The sequence below is a fragment of the Mirounga angustirostris genome, unplaced genomic scaffold (genome assembly GCF_029215605.1).
Source record: "Mirounga angustirostris isolate CCGP_5_RB_7025 unplaced genomic scaffold, mMirAng1.0.hap1 SCAF_13, whole genome shotgun sequence".
NCBI lineage: Eukaryota > Metazoa > Chordata > Mammalia > Carnivora > Phocidae > Mirounga > Mirounga angustirostris.
In genome coordinates this window covers 14345162-14354087 of record NW_026991721.1, presented here as the reverse complement: position 1 = coordinate 14354087, position 8926 = coordinate 14345162, and the positions used below count along the sequence as shown (strand labels likewise).

Below are 8926 nucleotides of genomic sequence, written 5' to 3'. Positions count from 1 at the left end.
ACACGTCTGACAGTGGCTTTTTTTTTTTCCCCAAGTTTAATACACACTAGAACAAACCACAAGAGAGTGCTGCTAGCCCAGAACTACACTCACCCCAAGACCACCCCAGGAACCCCAAAACACTAAGACCAGGAACTGGGTCCACAGCTCCCGGGGAGACCCACCCATTCCTGGAGAGGCCCAGGCACCCCTGAGCCCTTCTGTCGTCACCTGACCTCCCCATCTACCCCCTCAGCCTAGACTCAGTTGGCCCTTCCCTACCAGTCCCTTCCTAGATGCAGGCGGATCCCCTCCCCGGGTCCCAGGACTTCCTTCCTCCTCAATGGACAGAAGGGCAGCAGGGGCACCATGGTCCAGGGCCCTCAGGTCCGGCAGTCCAAGAGAAGCTGGGCTCTGATGCAAGGTGGAGAAACGCTGCAGAAGGGCTGTCACAGGAGGTCAGGCCCCCACACATTCCACGTAATTGGCAGGGTACAGACCAATGCGGCCACTCTGCAGCTGGCCCTGGCACCAGCCCTGCTCATCCTCCTCGCTCATCTTCAGCAGCTCCTCCCCTGGGGGAAAGGGGATTCCTCACTACCCATTGCCCTGGCCCAGCCCCAATCCTGCAACTGGGTCAAGGACTGAGGGGGAGGAGGTAGTAGGAGAACCCAGCCCCAAGAAGAGACATGCCTCAGGCAAAGAGAGGTCAAAGTCCGCAAGCCACCCCACCCCAGACCCTGAAGGCATCAAGCAGGCCCCAGCTGGTGACTTTGAGAGGGAGGTGCGGGCTCAGAGCAGGCACTCTTGACTCCTGGGGGCTGGACCCAGAGCAGCCTTTCAGAATCACACAACTGGCCCTTGGGAAGCAGGCATCAGGCTTCCCTTTTCCACACCCCTGCTCAGGTTGTAAAGGAGGGGAGGGGGTAGCGGAAGGCTGGAAAGGAACAGAAAAGGCGTCCCTGGGTACCTGCTCGGAAGCTCAGCTCATCAGCTTCCTGGCCGGCGTAGTCATAGAGCGCCCGCACCCGCACCCCAGTGGCAGCCTTCCGGGGATTCTCCTCATCTGACCACTCCTCATCTTGCCCACCGCTAGAGAGGGGAGACAGAAGGCGGCAGGCTCAGGGCACAAGACCGCCTTGAGCAAGAGAGCCTAGGACCCAGGGCCAAGGGCTCGCCCTCTGGAAGAACCCTGGGAGAGGCAGGTGGGAAAGAACTGAAAGATCCTAGTCTGACCTCTGCCACACATGCTTGTGAGCTTGGCGCGCTTCCTGCCACCCAGGGCCGACGTGAGCAGTAGATGAGCGCGAACGTGGGAACCGCCTGGCAAAGCTAAACCACCGTGAACACTGGCATCATGACAACTACTAAGTAAGTCCTAAGGTTCCTGGCACCAACTGTCAACCACTTCAGGTGTGAGGGAATGAAGAGAAGGAGACAGAGGGAAAGAGGGCAGGGCAGGGGGCAGAGCTATTTCCTTCCCACAGCCAGGTTTCTGGCTCTCACCCTGGGGACCCCGGGGACTGGGGTGGGGGTGCAGCGCCATCTCTTGTGGGCACGATGCTGGTCAGAGTAACCTCATCAGGGCTCCGGCCACCCTTCTCCTTCCTGCTAATTGTCCTCTGCGTATCCAAGGACCACTCCTGTGGGGACAGTGCTTAGGGTCAGGCTGGGCTGCTGTGGTGGCAGCCCTCATCCCAAGCCCTAGCCTCCCTCCTGCGGTCCAGGCTGAGCCCACCGCCCCTCCCAGTCCCAGCCAGCCCAGAATGCGGACCTCAAACTGCGGCCAGTTCATGGCCATGCCTGGCCCGTGGATGCTTCGCCACCAGCGCAGATCCTCTTCGTCACTGGCTGCCTCGATGCCCTGATGCAGGTCTCGGTGGAGTTCGTGGAACCTGTGGCCCAAGGCACAACCTCAACCTGGGGAGCCCTGGGCCCCAGTACCGGCCCCCCCAAACTCATTCCGCCTGGCCAGAGCCCGAGGGAGATGGAGCAGACCCAGCATTACCCCTAGGCCTCCATGCCCAGCTCGCAGGCCATACCTCTCGCTGCTGGAGAGGTCGAGGTGCTGGTGTAGGGTAAGCAGCATATCCTTGAAGAAGAGGAGCCGCTGGCGCTCGGCCGCCTGGCAGCTCTCGAAGGCCTGCTCCATGTCTTCCATGTAGCGCGGGGTGTAGCGATGCAGTTCCGCCAACGTCTGCTCGTAGTGGGTTTTCATCTGGGTGGGAGAGGAGGGGCCTGGTGAGGACCAGACCTTCTTCCACTCAGGACTCCACTAGTATTTACAGAGCGCCAGCGGGCGGGGGGGCCGCGGGGAGACCTCAGACCAGGCACCTGCGGCAATCAGGCCACAGCCCCAGCCCTCCAAGACCCCAGCAGCCGAACAGGGGAGGGGACATTGGGCACAGCCACTTTCAGAGTCTGGTGAGCGAAGATGGGGGGGTGAGATGAGGTCAACCTCGAGGAACGGGGAGGGAGAAATCAGGACAGGCTTCCTGGAGGAGGTAGAAACTGAGCAGCAGATAGAGCTGGAGGACAGGGCGCTCTGGTAGAGCAGGCAACGTGAGAGCTTGTGGGGGGGGAGGGGAGGAGACACAGCGGAAGGAAAGGAGCTGGACGGTCCCCTCAACTGCTAAGATGCTCCCAACGCCTGAAACTGAACCGTTTCTTGCCCTGGGTAAAGCATCAGCTTTTCTCTGGCTCCTCTTTTAAGTGATGATCTGGACAGCGGGTGGCCCACGCGCACGAGAGCGTTGAGTTCGGGGCCTGGGAGAGGCGTGCCCCGCGCCGGTACCTTCTCGGCCTCCTTGGTGCAGCGGTCCACCCGCTCCTGCAGCTTGCGCCGCTGCTCTTGGGAGACGGCGCTGTCCGCCTTTGCGTGGCTCTCCCGAGTCTGGGCTGTCTTCTCCTCCTTCCGTGCTGCATGGTAGCTCTTCTTGGAAGCCTCAACCTGGCACGCACGGGGACAAATCCGGAGACCCTGCAATGCCAAGCCCCGGCCCCTCCAGCCCCGGGGCGGATTCGGGAAGGGACCCATCCCTCCCAGGCTCACCTCCTTCAGCCTCTTGAGCCAGGGCTTCTGGGCCTTGCGGAAGCCATCCTCCGCAGCCCGGCTCTCGCGGAAGCCACCCAGCACAGGCCGGTGGAAGGCCCCCCGCTGCCAGGCGCGCACCCGCTCGCTGTCCTGCCCCTGCAGCTTCTCCCGCACCTCCAGGTGCAGCGCGCTCAGCCTCTCGGCTGCCGTGAAGAAGGCGTGCCAGGCCTTCTCCAGCGTGCCGTACTGGGGGCCTGCAGGGAAGGGCTGGGCTGGGACCCGGCCAGGGACGCCGCCAGAAATGAGCCCACCCCCCTCACCCCAGGGGCCTGCCCTGGGTGCCAGGCCCGCAGCGGGGGATGCAAAGGTGAACAACAAAGAGGTCAGCGGCTACTTAGGGATATACGCGATCTCACCGAATCCTTACCCACCACCATGAAAACAGAGTCACGATCAACATTTAACAGGTGAACAACAGTAGCCCAGGAAAGTGAACTAATCACCCAAAGCATTACAGCCGCAAGTTAACTGCCCAAAACATTGCAGCTGAGGTTCAAACCCAACTCTGCGGCATCAACCACTACACTCTATTGCCTCAGAGGGAAGAACAAGCTTGTTAGGATGGAAAGATCCCTAGCTCCCGAGTCAGAAGGCCTAGATTCGAGGTTCAGCTCTCCCTAGCTGTATGACTTCAGGCAAGTTGCCTAGCCTCTCTGAATTTCTGGATTCTCCTCTAGAAAATGGGTAGAACAGGACCATCTCCACCACAGGGCTGTTAGAAACATCAAAGTAACTCACGACCATACTTTGCAAACTCTTAACAGCTAGATTATTCTTAACAACTGTTAAGAATAACCAGGAAGCTCTTCCCTCTTCAAAGGGAAGGCATACGCCGAATCCTCAAACTTCCTCAAACTTCTCGTAAGAGGTACAAAAAAGAAGCTGCCTCGCCTGATCTCCCCACCCTCAGCGGCCTCTGCTGCCAGCAAGGCCCGAGCGCTGGCTCACCCTTTTCCACGGTGCCCCTCCACTTGCGGGCCCAATCAGCCAGCTGCTGGGCGTAGGCCTTCTCAATGCGGGCTCGTTCCTGGAAGCAGCTGACCAGGTCCCCGCAGAGTCGATGCCCGTCCTCCACCCGCTGCACGGTCCGCCTATAGTTGCCAGCCTGGGGCAGACAGGAGAAAGGTGGTGTCACCGGGGAGAAGCCCCCTCCAGGGCTGGGGCTGACAGCTCAGCTCCTCCGGTGGACATGTGGCTGGGCCCGTGGGGGCGGGGGGGGAGTGCATTTCAGTGCCACCACCAAACCTAGGACCCAGCTGCTCACCTCCCAGAAACTGCCCTCCAGGGCCTCCCCTCCAGCGTCTTCCTCTGGAGCCATGGTGTCCCCGCAGCACGGAATGGTGGCGGATGGGGGCTGTGGAGGGCAGAGGGGCAAGCAGGGAAGCCAGATAATACACTGTTGGGGAGAGAAAAAGATCCTCTCCTATCCCTGGACTTTGTCCCCATGGCTATCCCTACCATCCAAGGAACTGTCAGAGCTAGGAGGTGGGGGTCTGGAAGGTCCCAGGAGGGGCTGGGATAGGAGAAAGGATGGCCATTGGGCCCTGAATCTGCCCACCCCCTCCCCCACCCAGCCTCATTCCACCTACCTGGGGCCTAGAGATCACTTCAGGGACCTGGATGTCCAACTCTCAAAGCTGCCACTGTGATTCTGCCTTGAAGCTAACAAAAGCAAGGCAGGGGGTGAGGGCAGGGACCTAGAGCGTCCAGGGCGGTGCCCGGCTCCCCCGATATAGCAACTGCTGTCAGAAGCGCCAGATTCCAGCCAGGAGAATGCCAGGCAGGTCACACGATCCAACTGGGGATTAGGTGGCAGGCGGGGGTGGGTGGTGGGCATAGGGCCCCGCTGCCCCCCTTCCCCACTACAGATCAGAGCGGAGGATACCTGCCCACGCCAGGCCCTGTTACCTTCCCCTGAACAACAAGATGACCCTTTACCAGACCAGGCCAAGTCGGAGGGCGCCCGACCACACTCCAGTGACTCCCTTTGCCCGCAAGAGCAGACTGGGAGCCAGGAAGCCTGAGTCTGATCTTGGCCAAGAAGCTGAACAAGTGCATTTTACTGCCCTGGTGAGGTAGAAATTCTGCCTCCTGGTCTTCCGTGCCAGGGCTGGTCTCAGACTCACAGGCAATGAGCAAGAAATGTGAGGGGCCTGACAGTCACAAGGGACATTCATCGTCTTCCACAGCATCCACTGAGGTCCCACAAGCCTCCCTGGGTAATGAACAACTCAGCCCCGCCCTCAAAAAGCCCAGAGTCTGGGGCAGCATGGGGATGCCGAGAGGCCATCAGCCATTCTAAGAGTGTGCACCAGAACCGTAGAGGAGGGCAAGGTGGATTCCAACCCCAGAGCCACCACCCCAGAGGCTAGAGGACACAGTGGCACGCGGCCACTCCCCTCCTGCCTCTTGGCAGTGGCTCAGCTGTCCCCAGCACTGACTTAAGCCCCTAGAAGGAAACCGCTTCCTCCTCTGAGCAAGCCCAAGGGACACCGCCAGGCCCACGGGGACAGAGTAGGTGCCCACTGCCCCCAAAGCAGGGCTCTATCACACTGCTCCCCTCCAAACTGACAAGCCACTATCCATCCTTCAAAACTCCAGTCTCCCGGACCCCACTGCTCTACCCCCATTCACGCAGCCCCTTGTGAGCCCTCCGTCAGGCTATATATTATATATTCCATCGGATCGTCACTGACAGGAGAGGATCTGTCCCCAGTCATTGACAGAGGGGGTCCAATTTGCGGATTTCTTTGGGCACTGGAGCTGGTAGCTGAATGAAGAAACAGGAAAAGGACCAGGAAACCTGCTGGCTACAGCAGCTGTGAGAAAGCTTGGCCTAGGTGGAATCCAGCCCTAAGCTAACAGGAGAGAGAGCTGAGGCGTGCAGCCCTGCGGCCTGGGTACAGAGCAGGAGAGGGACAGAGTGGCTGGCCCACCGGGGTCCTCAGCACTTCCCCTTGCTTCTTCTTGAGCCTGCCCCATTTACCCAGAAAGGACTTGCCAACCAGATGGAGAGAAACAGAGCCGCAGCTGTAAATCACAGGGCCTTCGGAGCAGTCCCAGTCAGGCATCCAGGGGCCTGGGCCCCCTGCCTGCTCCAGCCTCCAGGCTCCCGGGAGACCTGCCCCCCACCCGTTCCCTCTCTCTGGCCCCAGAACAGAGCAAGCTGTGTGTGCAGGGCTGGCACTGCTCCCTCCCGCCTCCCAGAGCAAACACAAGCCCGAGTCCCAGGCACAGCCAGGCCCCACAGCCCTGGCTGCATCTAGCTATGGGGGTGGGCCCTGCGTGCCATGAGGGGCACCCCGAGCCTCCTGACTTCAGCAGAGACCCAGACTGGTCCCCAGAACACACTCGGCCACCGGCAAGAGCTCTGAAGGCAGATAATGAATGCTTCCAGCCCAGGTAGCCACGACCTACTGGGCGGGCAGAAGTCTGCGAGGGCGCTTGGCACGGTCTCCTCAGAGCCGCCGGGGCCAAGGTAGGAAGTGCTGAGACTCGGGGAAGAACCCACTCTCCCTACCTAAGGCAGGTAGGTCCCCCCACCCCCACCTCCGCGCAGACCAGCCCCCACCTTCCCAGAAGCTGGGGGCAGGCCCCCGGGAGGGAGCACGGCCGTCCTGCCCCGCCCGTCCCCCTGAGTCACAGGCTGCGCCCAAGGCCTCCTGCAGCAGCGCCTCCCGGGCGGCCGCAGCCCTAGGATGTGGAGGCACAGTGGTGGGCGGCCCACTGGTCCAGAGAGGGGTGCCTAGGCTAGAGTGGCTGGAACCAGCAGCTAGAGCCGCCCCGGAGGGTGGGGGAAGGGGTGGCGCAGGGAAAGGGGAGGAGGCAGGGCCAGGGAGGGGCATAACAAAGGGGCACTTTTGGAAACCCGACCTGCCGCCCGAGGTGCCTGCTCCCTGATGACGCACTCCAAACCCGGAGCCTCTACACCAACCCTCGGAGCCCAGTGGCTGCCCGTGTATATGGCCTCAGCCCTTATGGACGGCGCCCTTCGACCGGCCCGCCTGCCGGCCCGGAGCTGCACCACTCGGAGCCGGTGGAGCCCACGCGGAGCGGCCGGGCCGGGCCCAGCCATGGAGGCTCTGGGACTTCTTTGCCAAACTTGTTGAACTTGGTCTCGGCGGGGGTGGGGCCAGCAGATCACCGCTGAGGGGAGGGGGCGCACCCTGCCTGGGCCAGCCCGGCCGTGGACTCCAGAAGGTGACCCGGGGCAGCGGCCCAGGAATTAGGGCTCTTTGCAAAGAGCGAGGGGTCCCCGGGGCGTTTGGGGGCCTTTGAGGAGCCCTAGGACATGGTGTGGCCCTCCAGCCGCGATGCCGCCCTCTCCTCCGCCGGCCTGGGAAATCGCGGGGTGCGCCGCGCCGCAGATGAGACACCCCCTCGGCTCGGCGGCGCTCTTCCCGTCCTCGCGCAGAGTGGGGGCTCCCAGGGCGGGAGTCGGTCCCATTGCAAACTTCAGGAGCCGGAGGAGAGGGCGGGATCGATTCGCCGCTCCCGCCGCCGCCTCCCCGCGGTTCCCGCCGGGGCAGCACTCACCGCGTCCTTCCTGGGCGTCTGGGCGGGTGGGGGTCCGGCCACGCTCCGGCCGGAGTCCTGCCGCGCCCGGGCCGGGGCCACCGCCTCCCGGAGCGCGCCGGGCCCTCCCCCGGGAAGCCCGGCCCCCGGCCCCGCCCTCTCCTCGAGGCCGCGGCCCCAACCCCACCGGCCAGAGGCCGGGGCGCAGGGGCTGCAGGCATCGCGGCGACCCGCGGCTCCCGGAGCGCGGCCGTGGGGCATCGGCTGCAACGCGAGAAGCGCCGGCGCCCGCTCCGCGGGGTGGCGCCGCGCGGCTCAAGGGAGTCGGATTTCGGCTTTGCCCCTCCCGGCCTTTGCAGAGCCTGGGAGACCCGTGGAAGCGGGAAGGGGTTGGGCCTGCCCGGGTACCCCTTGGAGGGAGGGCTGGGGGCTACACTGCCTTAACATTTCTTTGCTGAGCACGCCTTTCTTATAAGTTAGTTCCGGCGAGGCTCACAACCACCCCCTTTGAAGCATTAGGATTCCCATTGTACAGATGCGGAAACTGAGGCCGGGAGACCTTCAGCAGCTTGCAAAAGATCCGTAGTCGGGCAAGACCCGGATTCCAAAGCCGTGCCCTTTCCATGCACAGCCCTGCCTGCCAATCTGAGGACTGCGTTGTACACGCGGTGGGGGTGGGGCAAAAAGGCATGCGCTCCTCCCCCTCCGTGTTCTTAGTCCCAGATTCTGTACCACGATTCATTCTTAAATCCCTTTGCCCCTCCACCCCCACCCCTTGTCAGTCACCAGCTTTGGTAGATTTTTTCCAGATCGCCACGCTGCCACCCCACCCTCAATAAGTCCCTTCTCTCTCACCCTCTTTGCCCCCACCCTGGGATTTTTCGCAGCCTGCCTGTCTGTTATTTATATCCACTGGAGCGGTCCAAGAATGTTCCGAGGCTGACCTAATCGCCACCTGCTTGGCCTCTCCGTCCCTCCCGATCCCTCCTGGGCCGGGGGACCCGACGACCGAGCCCTCCGCCTGGCAGGAGAGAGGGGAGGCGGGTTAGCAGGGTCCAACGCCCCGGGCGCTCAGAGGGTCCTGATGGCGCAAATTCGCTGGGGATTGCAGAGCCCCAGCGGGCTCAGAGGAGTGCACCCCCAGGGGGACGGCGTTGCGCTTTGGGAAGCCAAAGGCCAAGCCGTTCTCTCTCCAGCACGTACTCTTCTGCCTCACTCCCCGCCCCACCACCACTCCCTGAGGAGTGTGAGTGCGTGTGCGCGGATTTTTAAATTGCAGCTTTAAAAATAGCAAAAGTATTTTTCTGAATCCGAGAGGAACCGCTGATGCGTTCTTTA

General features: G+C 62.4%; 1 protein-coding gene across 6 annotated transcripts; it reads right to left on the bottom strand.

Moving 5' to 3' along the window:
- Nucleotides 1-17: 17 nt before the first annotated feature.
- PACSIN3 (protein kinase C and casein kinase substrate in neurons 3) lies at nucleotides 18-7766 on the bottom strand. Of its 6 annotated transcripts, none has more exons than XM_045893767.3 (11): nucleotides 7610-7766; nucleotides 4663-4735; nucleotides 4338-4469; nucleotides 4022-4178; nucleotides 3032-3285; nucleotides 2774-2929; nucleotides 2022-2197; nucleotides 1754-1874; nucleotides 1486-1622; nucleotides 950-1071; nucleotides 18-554 (listed from the first exon to the last, which is right to left on the bottom strand). In XM_045893767.3, exons 3-11 carry the CDS (start codon nucleotides 4389-4391, stop codon nucleotides 439-441), a joined length of 1293 nt encoding a protein of 430 aa, XP_045749723.1. In that variant the 5' UTR covers nucleotides 4392-4469; nucleotides 4663-4735; nucleotides 7610-7766; the 3' UTR covers nucleotides 18-438. The 6 variants fall into 6 exon arrangements, with proteins under 6 accessions (XP_045749723.1, XP_045749727.1, XP_045749724.1 ...); XM_045893771.3 differs by having other exon boundaries at nucleotides 3032-3267; XM_045893768.3 differs by having other exon boundaries at nucleotides 4338-4427.
- Nucleotides 7767-8926: the final 1160 nt, after the last annotated feature.

Bases quoted from the DNA above. Each gene is read 5' to 3' on its own strand.
- PACSIN3 (XM_045893767.3), bottom strand. From the start codon at position 4,391: ATGGCTCCAGAGGAAGACGCTGGAGGGGAGGCCCTGGAGGGCAGTTTC. The intron at 4,179-4,337 runs GTGAGCAGCTGG...TGTCTGCCCCAG, and splicing joins TGGAGGGCAGTTTCTGGGAG to GCTGGCAACTATAGGCGGAC. The intron at 555-949 runs GTACCCAGGGAC...CCTTTCCCCCAG, and splicing joins TGAGCTGAGCTTCCGAGCAG to GGGAGGAGCTGCTGAAGATG.